Source organism: Otolemur garnettii, unplaced genomic scaffold (assembly GCF_000181295.1).
Source record: "Otolemur garnettii isolate 467f Iridium unplaced genomic scaffold, OtoGar3 scaffold00089, whole genome shotgun sequence".
NCBI classification, from domain to species: domain Eukaryota; kingdom Metazoa; phylum Chordata; class Mammalia; order Primates; family Galagidae; genus Otolemur; species Otolemur garnettii.
The window spans coordinates 897,340-918,788 of record NW_003852484.1 but is presented as its reverse complement, the minus strand read 5'-3'; the positions used below and the strand labels follow the sequence as shown (position 1 = coordinate 918,788).

The 21,449-nt window shown below is 44.3% G+C and overlaps 1 protein-coding gene across 1 annotated transcript in view; it reads right to left on the bottom strand.

Annotated features, from left to right (window-relative positions):
- The window catches only part of ITGB5 (integrin subunit beta 5), a 122,652-nt gene that overhangs the window by 80,166 nt on the left and 21,037 nt on the right, over positions 1-21,449 (bottom strand). Inside the window, exons 3-4 of the mRNA XM_023516278.1 lie at positions 16,428-16,632; positions 4,518-4,767 (exon numbers count right to left, since the gene is read on the bottom strand). Of these exons, the coding sequence (XP_023372046.1) occupies positions 4,518-4,767; positions 16,428-16,464 (287 nt within the window). The 5' untranslated portion in view covers positions 16,465-16,632. The remainder of the gene's footprint in view (positions 1-4,517; positions 4,768-16,427; positions 16,633-21,449) is intronic.

Below are 21,449 nucleotides of genomic sequence, written 5' to 3'. Positions count from 1 at the left end.
GACTCGCTTGAGCCCAGGAGTTGGAGGTTGCTGTGAGCTGTGATGCCATGGCACTCTACCCAGGGGGATGGCTTGAGGCTCCGTCTCAAAAAAAAGAAAGAAATGGGAATGTAGCACGAGAGGCTCTGACACTTAGTAAGTGTCAGAAAGAAAAGGCAGAGAACAGGCGAGAAGAGACAAGCAAAGAGACAACATCTGAGAATTTTCAGGAACGAAGATGTACTCTCCAATTATACAAGCAGACCAAGCTCTAAGCAATGTAAACAAAAATCCAACCTAAACACACTGGAGTAAACAGAGAATATGAAAAGCATGGAAAAAGACCAAAAGCCACCAGAGAGAAGGAAAAGGATTAGACACACAGAAGCTGTCAAGTCAGCCACAAGAGATGCCAGCAGACAATGGGATATTACCTTCAAGGTGGTGAAGGAAGGAATGTTCTTGGGAGAAACAACACAATAAGGAAAAATAGAGACAAAGGTAAAGGTATTATCTCACTTGCAAATATTTTTACATGATAAGTATTTCAACAATAGCCCAATACCTCTAACAAAAGAAAAGGCGTTCAGAACTTGAAAGAGCACGCCAGATGAATCCTTTAAATCCTGCATCAGTGAATATCAGGTGTCTCTTGCCAGTAAAACCGTTCCTAACAGCAATTCAACAGCTCCTTAATCTGATGATAAAATTACTCTCTGCCTTTTTTGCTTCCTGGGACAACCTGGCACTTCTTACTTTGGATCTGGCATTTCTGACACGTTTTAAGATGGGAATGAATTTAGGAATTCCATCATTTGGCAGAAACATCTGGAGCAGAAGGAGAGATGCACCTCCAACAGTCCCATGCATGCTGGTTGTCTTTTCTCTGAGATGTCCTGCACAGGTGGTTAAGCCACCCCCCTAACTTTCCCATCTCCCCAGAACTATGGGGGAACTGCTGTTGCTTCCACTACAGTAAAGGAAAACCTAACTGAAGGTGTCACTGGGGCCTGAGAAGAACTCTGTGGGTTTCCCTCCACACTGGCTGGAGGATAAAGATCAACAAGGACTGCAAACAACATCTACTGAGCCCAGGCGTGAACTGTAGACACATGCAACAGGCCAGCTGTAAGACAGAAGGGAACAGTGGAGACTGTGGCAGCCAAACCACCTGTAGTACAAGCCCCGCTTTGCCAGACCTCCCTGCTTTTCAAGAAAAACTAGAAATCCTGGTTATTGTTGATTAAATCTTCTGCTTTAAGAAAAATGTTACTATTTCACAGTGTTTTTAAAATAGAAAGGCAAGCAAAGCACATGTGCGTGCTGGACCAGGCACAGAAGCCCTTCTGTCCAGGAGATCCAGGGTGCTGCAGCCTAGCCCGGGAGCCCTTCTCCCCAGGAGACCCAGGACGCTGCACACCTAGATGAGGGGAGAGAAATCTCAGTCTGCTCACTGCGCTGCCCTGTGTCTCCTCTTGCATGCCCAGCTTGGGAAAGACAGATTTACATAACTGAGACTTGGTGTTTCCTTCAAAACTCTCATTCTTCTCTGGGTTTCCTGTCTCACAAGCAGCTTTTCAGAGGGCCTTGTACTCACTGTCAAGAGCTTTGCTGTCGGCAACTGGTTTCTGCCTTTGAGGCTTAGAGAAGGAGATGAGCTGTGAATAAGCAATGTGGCTGACTCTGAGTGTTCACATGCTGAGCACCCAGGGCCGGCTCTTCATCCTCTGCCAGCTTCCAATTCTAGAGTCTTGGTGAGTGAAAGAGTTTTAGAAGAGTGAAAGTGGAGACTTACCCTGTCTCTATGCAGACAGGGCCCACTGAAGGCCGAGGTGCAAGGAGGTAGATAAGTCACTATTCCAGATTAACTGAAAAAAGTTTTGGTTAAGATGTTGTTGGTCCTGGTAAGTGGCGAAACTCTTAAAGCAAGAGATCTTTGGGACCTGGACTTAGCTGAAAAGGGCCTTAGAGACAGGAACAAATTAATAATCAGCCTAGTGGCCGCAAGAAGATGCTAAACCCAGCAAATAATGACACCCAGCACCTCTCTTCATGATTAAAGAACTTACAGTCTCTTTACACTTAACATTTTTTCTTGTCTTATTGTTTTTCCATCCGTGTCAATTCCCAGCCCCTGGGAAAGACCTAAGTCAGTTTCTAAGAAAGTATACAAAGGATTAGGAAGGGTTCAAGGCCATTAGCAACCTGCCCCAATCACCCAGCCCAACTTGGAGCTCGGAGCTGTCAAGACTTCCAGAAAGAATTTGTAGAGAAAGGCAGGCTCAAGGGCTTAAGACCATCTCTCCCCCTTGGAGGCTGCTGGGAGACCAAGAATTGAAAATGACATCACAAAATGGAAGGAGCCTGGATCCCCGAGTCACTGTGTGAAGAAAAGGTACCAAGGAAAGCAGCTCAAGTCTCATTAGATTCTGCAAAAGAAAAAACATTCATTGTGTTGAACCACTGGGATTTAGGGATTGTATGTTACCCCAGCACAGCCTAACATTATCCTTAGATAAGACTTAGAGGGGTGGGTAGGGTGGTTGTGGAGAGGGTATCATTCCTCTGCCACAGGTAAAACATTTGTGTGTGGTAAGATTTGGAGGGGGAAAAATAGGTATCATATTAATGAGAACATAGACTTTGAAAGTAGTCTGTCTGGATTCAAATTCTATTGTGTAATCTTGGGTAAGTTATTTATTCTCTCTAAGCTTCAGTTTCTTCATTTTTAAAATCTGACTTATACCTACCTTGGAGACCTCCACAGGTAGTTATGAGATTTAAATGAGATAACCCATGTGAAGTGCTTAGTATGGTACCTGACACTTAGCAAGAACTTATGTCTTAGTTGTTCTCTTATCTGGTGACTATTTTGGGGTTTAATATGCCACACCCTCACTAAAGTTGAACATGGCGGTAATCAGGCAAGGACAAGTTGGAAATTTTCACTGACTGTGGTCACACTTCATAATCGTGACAGTTAAAGGAACAGTTGAAAGACTAGAAAAGAAAGAAACCATCCAGGTAGAGGCTGTGATAGGGAGACTGAAGGATGTGATCCCCTCATCTTCCCCTACCACACGCATACAAACACCCCGTGGCAGAGATCTATTCACCAATCCTGCTTCCTCTGATTCCTGGGCATACAGCTAAGCCAGTATCTAGCCTCCTTGCTGGAATTCAGTTCCGTTTAAAGCAATGCGGGAGTAGAAATGGCAAAAGCCTATCCTCCTACACATGTTCCTCTAAGCAGGATGACCTCAGAAGCTATTTGTGGAAGATGGTAAAGTCTGGAAGACAGAAGGAGCCTGGGTCCCAGAGTCACTGCTTGGAGGAGAAGTGTCCACTGATCATGAGATCCAGTTGGACTTGGTGAACAGCAAAGAACTTTCTAGCAAGTTTGAGCTTTTATACACTTTGGCTTGGTTTGTTGCAGCAGTTAGAAACACCCATTCTCTGGCTTGGCGCCTATAGCACAGTGGTTACAGCACCAGCCATGTACACTGAGGGTGGTGGGTCCAACCCCACCCGGGCCAGCTAAACAGCTGCAACAAAAAAATAGCCAGGCATTGTGGCAGGCACCTGTGGTCCCAGCTACTTGGGAGGCTGAGGCAAGAGAATCACTTAAGCCCAAGAGTTTGGGGTTGCTGTGAGCTGTGACGCCATGGCACTCTACCGAGGGCGACATTGTGAGACTCTGTCTCAAAAAAAAAAAAAAAAGAAACACTCATTCTCTGATAATTTATCAAATATTTTTAGCTAAAGGTACTCGACTTACATTGAAAAAAAAATTCATACCTTTAAAACAGGATTTTCACATAGTTTTTTGTCAAGATAAATTATAGTCACTTACATAAACAACAGGGGTAAATTTTGAATTCATTTATCCCAAAACACCTCAGTTACTACAAGTGATAAGCAAGGGTGAAAGCTTAAATTGTCCTGTCTACTCCCTCCCTGATCACCTGTACTCATCACTCCCTGAGAACGTTCTCTATATTCTATTAATGTCAGAAAACGGTGCTGTGAGAGGCAGGCAGAAAAATAGATGCGGTGAACATCGTATCTTTATGCAACCTTGTAACAGCTCTAGGGGAAGAAGAGACCGGCCTCTTATCACTGATCAAGTTAAACTCCTGAGCCTAGCCATCCCTCATAAACATGCCTGCTCTCATTCTTTCTTTCTTTCCTTTTTTTTTTTTTTTTGGTAGAGACAGAGTCTCACTTTGTCACCCCCAGTAGAGTGCTGTGGCGCCACAACTCACAGCAACCTCCAACTCTTGGGCTTAAGCAATTCTCTTGCCTCAGCCTCCCAAGTAGCTGGGACTACAGGCACCTGCAACAACACCGGCAATTTTTTTATTGCAGTTCGGCCGGGGCTGGGTAAGTACCCGCCACCCTCAGTATATGGGGCTGGCACCCTACCCACAGGGCCACAGGCACTGCCTGCCTGCTCTCATTCTTTCTTTGAGCTAAGTTTTATTCTACTCCATTTTTCTGCCCTTAAATACCGAAAAGAAGGCCATCTGGTCACTTACCCAATGCATGGATTGGTCTGGTACCTCGGTGCCACATAGGAGAAAGGAGAGATGTCCTTATCCACAAAAGACCCGAACCCCAACCGGAAGTTGCTGGTGAGCTTCCGCATCTCCTCGGCAAGCTTGGTGCCCAGGTTCCGGATGTTGTCCAGGTCATCCTTCATGGACAGGGAGAGGTCCATCAGGTAGTACAAGTCCACAGGATAATCCTCCACCTGGCGGACCTGCAGCTGGAATGCAGTCTTGTCACCTACGCCAACAGACAGGTCATGCATGAGAGGACATGCAGGTGAGAGGTCATGGGACGTGCTGAGGGATGAAGGGATGGATTCTGCTTCTAAAGCCAGTTCACTTCTTACTTTTCCTTAGTGCTTGTCTGTCTCCCAGAAGAAATACTTTTCTTGGAAGCAGAGTGCCTGAGGAGACTGTGGTGCTGAGGGCTTTCCTGTCCCAAACACCTGGTCAGCATTTCTAAGGAAACTCTGTAACCGCCAGGCTCCTTAGTGGAGTTCTGTCTTCTCAGCAACAAGGACTTTTTGGTAATTAGTGGACATTGAGCTGGACACTTCCACAGATTGGGTAGAGAATAGCCCACCAACCACACACCAACTTCAGTTTAAGACCCAGCTAAGATGGAATGTTCGTGCAGAATAGAAAGCAGGTAAAAATTAACAAAAGTGGCCAGGCAGGGTGCCTCATGACTATAATCCTAGCACTCTGGGAGGCTGAGGTGGGTGGGTCACCTGAGCTCAGGAGTTTGAGACCAGTCTGAGCAAGAGCAAGACCCCGTCTCTAAAATCCCAGATACTTGGGAGGCTGAGGCAAGAGGATTACTTGAGCCCAGAATCTGAAATTGTTGTGAGCTATGACACCATGGCACTCTACTGAGGGCGACAAAGTAAGACTCTGTCTCAAAAAAAGAAGAAGAAGAAGAAGAAATTAACAAAAGAGAAGATGAGCGTGAGTGGGTAAGAACTAGGTGGGAAGAGAGACAGGCACAAGGCCAAGAGGGCAGTTACTTAAAATATCCCAAAGGTCAAAAATATTTATGCTTGTGCTATGTCACCTGTTTTTGTTTCTATTTCCCTAGCCACATCCCAGACAATAGTATTTAGTTTGGGGGCATATTTGACTTTTTGGAATACCAGACATAACTCATTATCATCAGAACTGACATACATAAATACAAGAAAGTGAATTCCAAATTTTGGTTCCATCAGAGAAAAGAAAGAAGGAAGGGAAGGAAGGAAGAAGGAAAGGGAGGGAGGGAAAGAAAGAGAAAAGAAACACACAGCTAGATGTAAAGAGAAGGTAGTTTGTGGTTCTATAATAAGGTAGCCAACAGAGGACGTAAGAAATGACTCAGAGGAAGAGAGCAAAGAAAACAATAGTGTCCGGGAGGTGTGGCCTTTGCTACTGCACCCTACAGGGTTTAGCGAGGCCCAAGTCAGGGCAGGAACTGGAGGACCCACACCAGAACAACGAGATCCCTAAATCATTTCCTAATCTTCAAAACAAATCACTTAGAAGGTAACGCTATCTCCCTGAGGCTCATTAGCCTTTCCAGAGCAGCAGGAGCAGTCCTACTCATCCTGCAGCAGAACTGTCCTCACACATCATAATACAGATATATTCTTTGTGTGATCACAGGCTGCACAGCAAAGATCGGCTATCTCCTGGCCCAGGGGTCCACACCCGATGTGCTGACAGCCACATCTTAGACCCACAATTTCACCTCAAGCTGACAGCCAGCAAAATGAAGCACTCTTAAACCTGCAGGGGAGAGGACTCAATCTTTTATGCAACCTTTCTGCTTCCACCCCAGACAAAGCATATTTCATTAACTTGACCATGAGGAATCAGGCAATCAAAAGATTTCAGTTTAAGGTGCAGCTCTGTCCCTCAACAAGGGGTACAGCCTGAACCTCAGTTGTCCCTAATGTAAACTGGAAGTAACAATGCTTGCAGCAGTGATTAAGGCTGTGATGCACCCCAGAGGAAGAGAAGTGTGGTGGAAGCAGCGAAGGCTTGCACACATGAACTACGGTTACTGTGATTACCATTTGTAGCTGGAGCGGCAGCTCCCAGCCTGCTTTCCCTGACTTGTCCTTCATGTACCGTCCTGGCTGCCTCAACATTGATATGGCTTCAGTTGCCGGCTGGTATGAGCCTATTTTTAAAACCATCAGAGTCTGACTCAGAGGAATGTTCAAGATTTCTTCCAGAATGAATTCCAGGCTGCTGCATGGTCTGTCTCTGGCTCCCATTGAGCAGACAGAGCAGGTCCCTCCAAAGTTTAGTCCCTTAGATGATAAAACATAGCAGGAGAGGGGCAGGGAGGCAGGAGGGGATGGGAGAAGGGAGGCCCTTCCATGGCCCTTGCAGGGGCAGACAACAGACCCCAAATGAACAGAGCCTGCCATCATATCTCCTCTGCCCAATGCTGTCACCCTTTTTAGGGGCTTCTACATTTTCTGTCACCAATCCCCTTTCCCCCCAAGTTCCCAGCCATACCTTCTTTGGTGTAGAATTTATTTCTATTTTGCTATGAGTTATGTGTAATTAACAGATAGGCATTTTAAAACCAAGAAACGGAGAACTGGCTTGGATTCCAAGAGTTTGGGAGGCACTGTGGGAAAGCCAGCCCCAGGCTAGGAAGAGAGGGAGCGAGGTTCCAGTCCAGACCCTGTCCCCAAGGGTTCAGGGCCAGGGCTCCTTTCAACTTGCTGCCCATTTCTGCATCAGTAAAGGGGGGAGAATATTAATTATGGTGGGGACTGAAGGAGATAATGTATATAAACACCACACAAATGTTGCTAAACAAGGAAAACTTTGGCTTCAGTTTCCTGAAAAGTCAATTATTAGAGCAATTTCTTGTGGAGATAAAAAGAGAAAGAGAAAATTCTTTCGGTCCCTCAACCCAGGAATGGATATGTACACCATGGAATACTATTCAGCCATTTGAAAAACTGAAGATTTGGGGCGGTACCTGTGGCTCAAAGGAGTGGGGCACCAGCCCCATATGCCGGAGGTGGTGGGTTCAAACCCAGCCCCAGCCAAAAACTGGAAAAAAAAAATAATGGAGATTTTGCAGCATTTGTATTAACCTGGATGGAGGTGGAACACATTATTCTTTTTTTTTTTTTTTTTTTTTTTTAAGACAGAGCCTCAAGCTGTTCCCCTGGGTAGAGTGCTATGGCTTCACTGCTCATAGCACTCCTGGGCTCAAGTGAGTCTCCTGTCTTAGCCTCCCAAGTAGCTGGAACCACAGGCGCCTGCCACAACGCCCGGCTATTTTTTGGTTGCAGCCATTATTGTTGTTTGGCAGGCCCGGGCTGGATTCGAACCCGCCACCTTAGGTGTACGTGACTGGTGCCTTAGCCGCTTGAGCCACAGGCGCCGAGCCGGAACACATTATTCTTAGTGAGGCATCACAGGAATGGAGAAGCATGAATCCTATGTATTCAACGTTGATATGAGGACAATTGATGACATGGTGGGGGCGGGGGAAGGGGAGAGCAGACAGAGAAAGAAGGAGGGGGGGTGGGGGAATGGAAAAGAAAAAAAAGAAAAGAAAATAGTGACTAATTCTCATATAAATTGGATTTAATTTTGACCAAAGTACATTATTTGAACAATAATTTTAAGTCAACTTGTTAATATATTGTTTAGGATATTGTATCCTCATGTATAAGTGAAATATGTTTGTAATTTCCCCTTATAATAATATATTTTTTCTAATTTTAATATCAGGTGTATCCAGATGAAGTGGAATGAATTTGAAGTATTTCTTCTTTTTCTATTGTCTATAAGGTTTGGCATGATCTGTTTTTTGAAATTATCTTCTATTTTTATTTATAAATATTAGTTGTCTATTTTTTGAGATTTTGGAAAAAAAACTTAAAAAAAAATTCTGTCAGAAACTTGAGTTGGAATGGCTACAGCCTTAGGCATATAAATTTAACTCAAAATTTTCCAAATATAAAGGCAAAGAGGGAACTAAGTTATAATACATATATAAGTTAGGTCCCTTTGTATGGTAAGAGGGTGTCATTCTGAAGTGAGACATCTCTTGGCATTAAATTGTAAAATAAATTGATCCGTGAAAGGACACACACACACACACACACTCTTGCAAAGGAGGGCTGCAAATGTTAAAAATAAATATTTCTCACACTTTTCCAAAAAAGGAGGGGTGTAAGGAGGGTAATACAGGGTGTCCATAAAGTTCATGTGCAATTACTATTTTAATAATTACTATCAATTATTCAAGTTCATGTGCAATTACTATCTTAAGTTGTGCGTGAACTTTATGTCCACCCTGTATTAATGCTCAGAAGGAGAGTTCATTGCCACCTCTAATATGCTTGATTTTAAATGCCACAGACTCCTGAGTGGGCCTTGGCAATATGGAATGTTCTGTCAGCAAGTCTAGCACAAATGACATTCCTGGTAGGATTCTTGGTGTGGGTGTCCAGCTGCCTGCATACCAGCTCCCCCACAGGGAGGCTCTAGTGCTAGCAGACCCCTGGGGAAGCCACCTCTCTGCAGGGAGAAGGCCTGGGGCACACTTCCCACCTTGGGGTACACCTCCAGAACCGTACATACTTAGCCACCGTCCTCCCTTCCCACTCTTTCTCAGCCACGCTGCTCTCACGCCCCACCTGAGACTTTAGACCAGTCACCATCTCCCCTGTGCCTGGCAGAGTGCATAGCCTTTTGGGCCTCTGCATCAGGGCTGGATCTGTGCCTGTTGATGCTGACTCTCTCTCTCTCCACACAGGATCCCTGCACGCTCCTGTCCCAGTACCTACACCCCTTCCCCCTGCTGCTGTTCCATATAATTCCCATTCCAGACCAGTGGCAGATCAGAGAAAAACAAGATAATGCAAGCTCCAAAGAGAAGTGAGCACGTGCAAGGATGAAGCTACCCCCCGCCCCCAGGCAGCCCTCTCATGTCCTTCTGGTTTTTCCTGTTTCCAAAGCATACAGCTCCACCTGCATTTTGCACGGAATTCCTGCCCCTGTTCAGTTCTTAAGTACAGGTTCTCCCACCGTAATCATGTATCAACTAGCATTCCATCTGAAACATATTCTTAAAGCTTTCTTCTCTCTGCACTCCCGTTAGTAAAAAGTAAAAGGTTAACTTTTTCTTTAAGGACATATATCAGATGCCGAACACTTCTAGAGAGTGAATACAGAATTCATACGAGAACTTTTAAGATTGATTTTTGTTCAAGTGGTAAGACAAAGTAGTAACTTCAGCTGATAAAGACTTTTGCCATCCCAAAACAGATGTGAGGGGTTTTTGATTCCCTAGAATTACCCTTCTCTGTTTGAGATTAAAAGAAAGAAGAGAGGCCAGGCACCAAGGATCACAACTTATAATCCTAGCACTCTGGGAGCCTGAGATGGGTAGATTGCTTAAGTTCAGTATTTTGAGACCAGCCTGAGCAAGACTGAGACCCTGTCTCTACTAAAAATAGAAAAACTAGCCAGGCACCATGGTGAGTGCCTGTAGTCCCAGCTACTCGGGAGGTTGTGGTAGGAGGATCGCTTGAACCCAAGAGTTTGAGGTTGCTGTGAGCTACAGTGATGCTGTGGCTTGCTATACCCAGGCAACACAGTGAGACTCTACAGGGAAGGAGGTAGGGAGGGAGAGAGGGAGAGAGGGGACATATATCAATTATATTATGAAAGGAATACAACTGAAAATTAGGATCCTAGTGCCCAGCTTATAAATGAACATATGACTCTTCTGTTCACTACAGTAAAAGATAATTAGCACCCCAGGATTAAGTCATGATCTAGAACCAAAGAGTTGACTCAGAGGTCTGGAACAAGGCTGCCAGGCTGCAGTGCACCCCATTCCCCACCTCAGAATTTAGACTCTTAACAGATGGAACCAAACACAGTAGGTCATCTGAAGATATGATTGGCCTCCACACTATCTGCCTCCAAGCAACAGGCCTCTACATTTCTAGTTTCCTTTAAAATAACCCCTTATCCACCCAGCATCAAAAACCTTCCTTCATTTCTGTAAGCATGTACATTGCCAGTCTAGCTGGCAACTTTATTGCAGAAGCAATACCTAAACGGGTTCCCCCACAGTAGAACCTGGAAGGAGAGAGGAGAAAAAAACATAAATAGAGGCTTGCAAGAAACCCCCCAAACAACTGATCACCTGTAGTTTAGTTAGTAGTGTTGTACCAATGTCAATTTCCTGGTTTTGAAAACATACTCTGGTCATATGTTCCCACTGGTGACAACTTAGAAGGGTACACTGGACATCTCTATGTTATTTTTGCAACTTTTTGGGAGTCTAAAATTATTTCAAAAAGTGTCAAACAAACAAAAAAGCTATCAATGAAGGATCATTTGTTAAGAGGTTAAGGATTGGGGCAAATAATAACTTTAATAAATCCTTTCTAACTGCCTCAGTGTTTTAAACCACCTCTAGCTTTCAACCCTTCTCAATAAGCTTTACTTTAAAGTTTATGTCCTTTCTTAAGGATATTATGTTCTTTGTTAAGGATTTTCTAAGGTTCTTATCCTGACATACAGTTTTCAGTATTGAAATAAAATGGAAAACATGATCCTATGTTTACACAAAATCCTGCTTAAAGTCTGGCAGTTCTTCAAAAAGTTAAACACAGAATTACCATATGACCCAGCAATTCCACTCCAAGCTATAGACCCAAGATTATTGGAAACATATGTCCCCACAAGAGCTTGTACGTGAATGTTCATAGCACCATTCATCACTACTGCTCCAAAGTGGAAACAGTCCAAGTGTCCATCAACTAAAACGTGGCCTATCTATCTATCTACACACAATGGAATATTATTTGGTCATAAAGAGGAGTGAAATACATGTTACAACGTGGACAAAACGTGAACACATTTTGCTAAGTGAAAGAAACCAGCTATGACAGGGCCCATGTTCTATGACTTACTGGAAATGTCCAGAGTAGGCAACGCCATACAGACAGAAAGTGGACAGGCCAGTGGTTGCTAGAGGCTGAACACAGAGTAGGAAAGGCGGGAGCAGGAAGGGCAGGAGCAGGAGTAATTGCTCAGGGGCACGCAGCTTCTTTTTAGGGTGGCGAAAATGTTCTGCAATTCTCTGCTCGTGACAGTCGTGCCACCTTGCAAATATGCTAAGAACCACTGAATTTTGTATACCTCCAAATAGTGGATTTTGTGGTATGTGAAATATATCTCCGTTTAAGACAATAACTAAACTAAGCTAAAAGTCCTGCTTAAAGAGAAATGTTTCTTCTCTTTTTCTCCTTCAGAGTTAGTCCGGGAGCAACTTTTCCTTCCTGGTATCTTTCATGTTAAGCTGAGGCTTGTCCTTGACTACTGCAGTATAAGGCTGGCAATGTGTTACATTTCACTCAACAGGTACTTATGATGAGGTATGGGGGGGGGGGCAAGAAGGAGACACAAAAGCATTTCTAAAAAGACAGAATGCAACAATCAGTCCTTACATACCTCAAAGTCCTCCCCAGAGTCTGGAGGAATTTCTCTGAGGTAAAGTGCGCATTTACTAAACTGAAAATTTTGTCAACTGCAACATACTATTCTTTCCTCCCCCCAGATAAATATCTGGGGTTTGTCTGTACTTCTTTTTTTTTGGTGGGGGGAGGTAGGGACAGAGTCTCACTAGAGGGCTAGAGTGCTGTGGCATCATAGCTCAAATCTTGGGCTCTGGAGATCTTCTTCCCTCAGCCTCCCAAGTAGCTGGCTACAGGCACCTGCCACAATACCTGGCTAGTTGTTCTGTTTTCAGTAGAGACAGGGTCTCAGTCTTGCTCAGGCTGCTCTTGAACTCCTGAGCTCAAGCAGTCCATCGCCTCAGTATTACAGGTATGAGCCATCATATCCAGCTTGTACTTTTTTTTTTTTTTTTTGAGACAGAGCCTCAAGCTGTCGCCCTGGGTAGAGCGCTGTGGCATCACAGCTCACAGCAAACTCCAAATCCTGGGCTCAAGCGATTCTCCTGCTTCTGCCTCCCAAGTAGCTGGAACTACAGGCACCTGCCACAATGCCTGGCCATTTTTTGGTTGCAGCCGTCATTGTTATTTGGTAGGCCTGGGCTGTATTTGAACCCGCCAGCTCAGGTGTATGTGGCTGGAGCCTTAGCTGCTTGAGCTATAGGCACCGAGCCTGTACTTTTCTTTTTAAATACTAAAACTCTATTTGCAAGATTATACAAGGCATCATTGGTTTCAAGTGTTTCTATATTTGAAAAACTATTCAAAACGGTTTTAGACCTTTAGCAATTTGAATTTTCATCAGATCTCCTGCTGGTCTTCATCTGTTCCTCCTCACAGTTTGGGTGTGTTTTCAGAGGACAGCAGGCCCTCTGTCGCCTTGATGCTCCCTGTACTTACACCTCCCACAAGACAGAGCTGCACGGGGCACTCACAGGTTTTGTATAAACATAGGACCATGTTTTCCATTTTATTTGTAATTACCAGAAATAATAATGTTTAGTGGGAGAAGTGACTATGTCAAATAAGACTTATTTTTTTAATCAAACATATATTGAATTTTATGAATAAATATATATTGTAAATAAACCTGCCTTCGCTGAAACCACTCTTTGCCTCCTCTATGGGGGTTATTTGGCAAGTTAAACCAAATAGTCTCTTTGCCCACATTCATACCTTAATTCAAATTCTAATTTGAAAAACTGGAATTATTAAAACTATGACATCTTCAGCTTTGTGAAATTCCTGAATTAAATCTACCCTAAAGGTAAGAATTTGCCACCATTTCTTGGTGAGAACACTACAGGCTTTGAGAGCTATTCTAGATGAGGGAGTCCAAAAATACAAGTTGTTGGCCAAGCACAGTGGCTCACGTCTGTAATCCTAGCACTCTGGGAGGCCGAGGTGGGTAGATTGCTTGAGCTCACAGGTTTGAGCAAGAGTGAGACCCTGTCTTTATTAAAAATTAAAAAAAAAAAATTAAAAAAAAAAAGACTGAGGCAAGAGGATTACTTGAGCCCAAGAGTTGGAGGTTGCTGTGAGCTGTGCTGACTCCATGGCATTCTATCCAGGGTGACAGTGTGAGACTCTGTCTCAAAAAAAAAAAAAAAAAAGTTGTTAATAAAAACCTCCCTCAATGATGACTCTGAGACTGTAAACTCATTTGGAAGGGTGAAATTTTGTCCTTGTTTTCAGATTTCTGATTGAAAACAGTATACAATTACAAGTCAGTACAATTATAAACATAAGAAAATATGAACACATTGGATAAGGATAAAGGATACGGTAAAAATGAAAAATTGATGATTTTTCAAGAATTTCATTTAAGTTGCGGTTATATTGTTATTACAATAAAAAGGAAGATCCAGCATTCACATTAGTTGATAACATTTTTATACTACACAATGTTCTAATATATTAATAGTCTCCAGCAACCCCTACATCCTCTTTTAGGTTAAAACCCTTGACCTAGAGCCTGTTTTCATGTAAGACGATTTATTTCTCCCCAGAGGACATCACCAAACATCTGCCCACATAAAGGCTCAGCTGACTTTTTTCTACCCACTCACACAGTTTTATAAGGATTCCCTTTCTGGTCTCTCTCAACTTGGTATCTTACCAAACAAAAAGCCTGCATGTCACTCACAGTGAGAAAGTTTGCAAAAATCCTCACTTCAGTTAATCTCAGCACTGATGCCTGGTGGGCAACCAAGCAGCTTGAGTTTCTCTGTCAGCAGGGTCTGCTTACACCCTTCTTTGGTTTCTTATTGTTAAGACAATTAAAATAGACAAAATAAAATGCTTCTCAAATATGTGATGACTCAGAGCGCTTTCTTTTTCTTTTTTTTTTTTTTTTTTGAGACAGAGCCTCAAGCTGTCCCCCTGGGTAGAGTGCCGTGGCATCACAGCTCACAACAACCTCCAACTTCTGGGCTCAAGCGAGTCTCCTGCCTCAACCTCCCAGGTAGCTGGGACTACAGGTGCCCGCCACAACGCCCGGCTATTTTTTGGTTGCAGCCATCATTGTTGTTTGGCGGGCCCGGGCTGGATTTGAACCCGCCACCTTAGGTGTATATGGCTGGTGCCTTAGCCACATGAGCCACAGGCGCTCTTTCTTTAAAAAAAAAAACCAAAACCCATGGTGCAGACCATTCAATAATAATAATAATAATAACAGCAGCAACCCCAAGAGAGTCATTGAGCACTTCCCATACATAGCACTTCCCATACGTAGCTCCACTTCTGAGTCACTGAGCACCCCTGCTCAGACCTCTATCTGGCACCCTCGGCCATTACTGTTTAAAGTTTACTTACACACGAAGTCTCATTTAAGCCTCTGAACATGGCTGTGAGAAATAAAGGTGATAAAGATCCCGAGATGCAGAGAGATGGAGTAACTTGCCCAGACCCTCTGAGCTGGGGGCAGAGCCAATGCTAGAACCCAGGAGCACCACTGCTACAAGCTGCCCTGACATCTAAATGAACCATCTATAAATAGTTATTGCCAGTGCTTTCCTAAGCAACAGGATAGGAAAAAAGGCTGAAAAATCAATGGAATTTGGAGAAATCTGCCCCCACCAACAATGTGATACTTCCCCACTTAGCCACATGCACATCTACCCTTTGACACTCACTGCAAGGATCCTATTATGTAGTTTATTATATGACAAAAGTGGCGACCTAGAAATAACTATGGATTTGCAGTCACAAAGACCCAGGACTGAATCAGATTCACCACTTACTGAGAGACCTTCACCAAGTTCTTTCCTCAAGGGCAGGGTAGGTCAAGCATTTTAGTAGGTATGCAAAAACTGTGTCTTTCCTCATTATGTATACATTACATAGGTGTACAATCAGCTGGAGGGCTTGCAGGGGCTCCTGTTTCACAAAATAATATCTTCATTCTGAAGGTCTATCCTTTCAAAATGCCACAAATGCAAATAGAATTAACCGAATTGTTCCTAAAAGTAGCATTTTTCCTGAACAACTTGCATCAGCTAAGGAATAAATCTACCAGCATCCTTCTAGAAGAAACAATAACATTATTCATAACATAGGAAATAACCCAAATGTCCTTGGATAGATAATAGGTGGAAAGCCGGGCATGGTGGCTCACACCTGTTATCCTAGCAGTTAGCAGGCCAAGGCAAGAGGACTGCTTGAGGACAAGAGCCCAAGCAAGAGCCTAAGCAACAAAGTGAGACCTCATTTCTATAAAAATTTTAAAAATAGCCAGGCATGGTGATGTATGCCCATAGTCCCAGCTACTTGGAAGTCTGAGGTAGGAGGATGCCTGAATCCAGAAGTTTGAGTTTGCTGTGAGCTATAATGATGCCACCATACTCTAGCCCAGGCAACAGAGTGAGACTATTTCAAAACAGAACAAGACAAAACAAAATGCAGTATATACAATACAATGAAATAGTATTCGGTCTACAAAGTAATGGAATTCTGTGACATGCTGAAGTGCAGATGAAATGAGTCAAACATCAAAGGGCGCATACATTCCACTGTATAGGAACCTAGAATAGCCAAATTCACAGTCAGAAAGTATAATAGAAAACAGGTTGTCAGGGGCCGAGGGCAAGATGGAATGAGGAGCTATTTTCTAATGGCTACAGATTTTCTCTTCGGGTTGATGAAAAAGTTCTGGAAATAGTGGTGATACCTACATGACATTGTGAATGCACTTAATGCCACGGAACTGTGCACTTAAAATGGTTAAAATGTTAACTGTTATGTTATATATTTTACCACAATTTAAAAAAACGGCAAAAAAATTCTCTTCATCCCACGGGCCCTGTACTCTGCTTTGAGAGGTCTGATCCTGACCACATCATTACCCGACCTCGGATCTCAGCCTGGCCTGGCCCATTCTCCCCCCCATCCAGCCGGGGGCTTTCCAACTCACCAGGCCGGAGGCTCACGGCGATCTCCTGTGGGGTCATCTGAATGACGTCTGCGCCCACGGAACTGGAGCCCTTGCTGCTGAGAGGCAGGCTGCGCAGGACACGGGTGCTGCTGGCCGGGCTCTCGATCTCACCTCCACAGCCATTTCTGACGAGGTTAGCCCTCAAGTCACACCGAGAGGTGACAGACCGGGGACTGCCAAAGTCCTAGGCAGGGAAACACAGGAAGAATAAATACACGGGGCGGTCAGGGCATCTCCCCAGAACATCACAGGTCATAGACACATCACTCTCTGGTTAACCTTAAACCCTCTGCACACCATATTTCTTCACCTGAAAATGGAGTAAATGATCACCATCCCTCTCCCAAATGTTTTGCAAGTATCATGAGGATTATTTGAGCTGCTGGATGGGAAAGCACTTTGTAAACTGTAAGCACATAAAAAAATATTTGGTTTCATCCTTCTTTTGATAGTCAAAATACTCCAAACTGCATAAGAAAGTGGAATAATTTCTTAAAAGATGATCCACGAGTATCAGTGGCTGAGAAATCCCCACTCAGGCCTGCAGGAGTTAACTTTTATTTTTTTTTTTTTAAGACAGTCTCACTTTGTCACTCTCAGTAGAGTGCAGTACTGTCACAGCTCACAGCAACCACAAATTCTTGGGCTTAAGCAATTCTCTTGCCTTAGTCTCCCAAGTAGCTGGGACTACAGGTGCCTGCCACAACACCTCGCTGTTTTTTGTTGTTGTTGTTGATGTCACTGTTGTTTGGCAGGCCCCGCCGGGTTCGAACCTGCCAGCCCCAGTGTATGTGGCTGGCGCCCTAGCTGCTGAGCTACAGGTGCCAAGCCTAGGAGTTAACTTTTGAGCTATTCATTCACAGCTGACATTCATGTTTTGCAGGCACTGGACGCCACACAACTGCTCAGGAGAACAATGAGGCGGTATAGTCTGATCCACTGACCCAGCGGTCTACTCCTAAAACTGCAATACAAGAAAATAATTGGCAAAAAGGAAAAAACTCCATAAAACCTTATTACAGTATTCTTTCTTTCTTTCTTTCTTTTTTTTGAGACAGAATCTCACTATGTTGCCCTCACTGGCTGGTCAATGCATGGCTGAAGCCTGAGGAAACTCCTCGAGGGACTTGTCTTAATTGGACTTTGGCTTTGGGGAAAAAGGGGGGAAAATGTTAGAGGAAAAAGTAAAAACTCATATGTATATTAGCCCACCACCATGGTACTATTAAGGCCTGAGAAGAGAACCCAAGAAGAGTCACAGTCCCTAAAACCTCAGTGATAAAAAGTAATTAATATCGGCACCTACAGAAACAAACTGATATTAAAACCCCAAAGTAAAATATATTGGAGTCTCAAAGTGGGGGAATGAGAGAGGATACCCGAGAAGGGTGAGGTCTAGGAGAACAGGTCTTCTCAGGGAGACCACCAGGATACACCTGCAGGATCCTCTCCATGGTGACTCAGCTCTGAGAATTTGTAAACTTAACTTCCTGGAACTTGGAAATTTCCAAGTTCTGTGAAAATTTATAGTTCTGTGGGGGCTGGAATAGCATCTCTCTCTTGATTCAAACTGGCCAATGAGAAGGGTACCTGTGAGGTGGAACTTTTGACTACTGATAAAAAGGGAAAGACCAAGCCAGATGGGGAGAGTGGCCCTTTGGAAATCTATGCTGTAAACTCCCGGCCGGTAAATAAAGCCCTTCCTCTTATAAACGTGGTGTTTGGGCCTTCTTTCTCTCTGTTGGGCCTCATCATCCTGCAACAACAGCTCACGGCAACCTCAAACTCTTGGGCTCAAGTGATTCTCTTGCCTCAGCCTCCCAAGCAGCTGGGACTACAGGCGCCGCCACAACGCCCAGCATACTTTTTTTTTTTTTGGTTGCAGTTGTCATTGTTGTTTAGAAGGCCTGGGTCAGGTTCGAACTTGCCACCCTCGGTGTATGTGGCCGGAGCCATAACCACTGTGTTACAGGTGCCGAGCCTACAGTATTATTTCTAATGCAGTCTTATAAACTTGTAAACCTAAATCCTCAAACCATAAGAAAAATATAGTATATCATTTTAATAGATGATATAATCATTGCAAATAATTATGCAGAGATTTCAAAACACTTATACTAAGGGGTAAAAACTCCAGAAAATAGAATCGTATCTACATTAGGATTTGAAATAAAATAAAATAAAAAATGAAGTGTTACAGTAGAGGGATTAAAATGTTTTTGGTTTTGTACCATAAAAACACACTGATAAGAAAAATCTTTAATTCCGTAAGTTGGATTTGGGAGAAAGCTGGCTATCAGCTAATACCTCCCCTTAATGTAATTTAGGGCATCCGGAGGTTGAGGTATTAATTTTAAAATAAAATAATATATAGAGCCTCTAAGTGTTGGCCATTTCCAGCAAAGGAGGTTTTAATGGCAAAGCAAGCCCAGGCTTCTCTTCTCTCTGAATACCTTTCCACTGATGGATCTGGAAAATAAAATCACCTAGTCCAGCTGGTTGGATGCCAGCACTATTCTGTGTAATCTTCATAATGGGCAGGATTAGGGCACTGAGCTCTTCCTCTCCCCTCTGTAACACTTTGACAGAAAGATGAGTCAGTGTCCCTTGACCGCTGTGTTAGAAGCCAGACTGCTGGCAGAGGCGCAAGAATCAGAGGGACTCAGCCTTCACCAAGGTCTCAGATGTCCCAGGACTAGTCAATGCTCTTTGGAATCTTTCCAAAATTCAAGACCAAGAAGTCAAAAAAGACTGTGTAGTACTGTCCTGGGCCTATAAGATAGTTTTTTTGTTTGTTTTCTGTTTGTTTGTTTTTTTTTTAAGTAATGGAATGATTTTTTATTTTGTGCATTGCAACCCTGGGGATCTTGCCTATCAACAACCGTAAGGACCACATTATAAGCACAAGTGGTGCCATAAACATTTGTTATGGAACAAGATTAGAAGAATGATTACTCTGGTCTTAGATTTCAAAGCTAAGGTTTCCAAATGGGGTTCCAGGTGGTCAAGCTTGACTCTGATGTAGCAATTCTAATAAAGCAGTGAGAAAAAGTGGGTGAGAGAAAGGAGAGGTACTGAGGGCCCTGAAGGTATCAGTCTGCTGCCTTGAGGACTAATTAGCAGTCCAGAGCTTGAAGGACTCAGGGGCTCATCTGCCAGAGCTTACTTCACTAGGAAATTTCCAAATTTTTTGCTGGCAAACTGGGCCTTGGCCTAGCTTCTCCATTTCCTTTTTATTTTTATTTTTTTTTTTTGAGACAGAATCCCAGAATCTCACTGTCATCCTTGGTAGAGTGCTGCGGGGGTCACAGCTCACAGCAACCTCAAACTCTTGGGCTTAAGTGATTCTCTTGCCTCAGCCTCCCAAGTAGCTGGGACTACAGGCACCAGCCACAACACCCAGCTATTTTTTTGTTGTAGTTGTCACCGCTGTTTAGCAGGCCCAGGCTGGGTTCGAACCCTCTAGTCCCAGTGTATGTGGCCAGCACCCTGACCACTGAGCAACGGGTGCCATGAGCCCTAGCTCCTCTACTTCTGAGGAGCTGAATGCACTTGGCCTAGTTCTGCTTGTCAAGGTGCACCTATCTTAATCAGCCCAGTGCAGAGCCCTGCCACCAGGTCAGCAGTGAAAGCATCTTCACTGTCCCCAGAGAGAAGGGAGCCTCGGATACATAACCCACTGGTCTGGACCAACTTAAACTCTGGACTAGACCAGGTCACAGAGTGAATCTGCTCCACTAAGCAGGAGGCAGTTTCACGGCTCCTCTTCCATAGCTTCTGCAACGCACTCTGGGTTGGTCCCTGAGCTCACCCTCTCCTCCTGGGATACCTGCACTAGCAGTGAACTTCATCCGAGCTTCCCAACATCCAGCTGGAAGGGACTCTTGACAGACACTCCCAGTCACTGATGAAGGACTTGACAGGGCCATCATACTTCCCAGACCTGAAGAACTCTGAGGCAGCCAGGTCCAATCACTTCAGCACCACTGGCTTCCCCAGCTGAACATACTAGCAGGTCTGGGCTACGTTATTCTCTAGGATGTTAGGAGCAAAGCCCTCTTCATGCCCCTCATTGGTAACAGCTTCCCCTTCCCCATATTTCTCCTTAATAACATTCTTCGGTTTATGATAAACCTCAGCTCCAAGGCACACAAGGCTTTCCAGAAATTTGCTGCTGCAACAGCAAGGACCAAGGACTGTCTCCTGTAATGACCACATGAAAGCTGTAACTTGCAGGGCGACTTCAGAAGTCCTGACTACTCAGTGGCTCCAGCTTTATGTATAGCAAGGGACACTCCATATGTCACATAGACCACAAATGTATTCTCGGTGCCATCCATCTTTAACATCAGGGTGTCAAAGTTCAGTTTCTTGCTATCTGGGGCAGGCCCACTGATTTTACTGATGTGCTCCATTGTCTCTGAGACATCTTTACATACTTTTCAAGTCTAGTCATTGTCCAAGAACTTAGGGCCTCAGAGCCAACAGGTGAGGCACAACCAAGTGTGACAAATCTGAAGAACCTTTTGAGAGGAAGACAGCTACTGTGACAGTGGGATTCCCCTAAGAGTTGAAGATCTCTTCTGGCATGGAGTCCAAAAATAGCCATGATTAATTTCTAGCCATAGGTTCTTTCTGCCCCTAGAAGGGCGGATGGGGAGGCAGGGGGGAGGAAGTGCTGCAGACACAAGTCCAAGAGCTTCATCTCTATTCTCCTGAGCACCTTTCTAGATACTGAATTTTTAACAAGAACAGATCTATAGGCTGGGCGCCTATAGCTCAACCGGCTGGGGCGCCAGCCACGTACACCTAAGGTGGCGGGTTCGAATCCCCAGCCCGGACCCGCCAAACAACAATGACGGCTGCAACCAAAAAATAGCCGGGCGTTGTGGCGGGCGCCTGTGGTCCCAGCTACTTGGGAGGCGGAGGCAGGAGACTCGCTTGAGCCCAGGAGTTGGAGGTTGCTGTGAGCTGCAATGCCACGGCACTCTACCCAGGGGG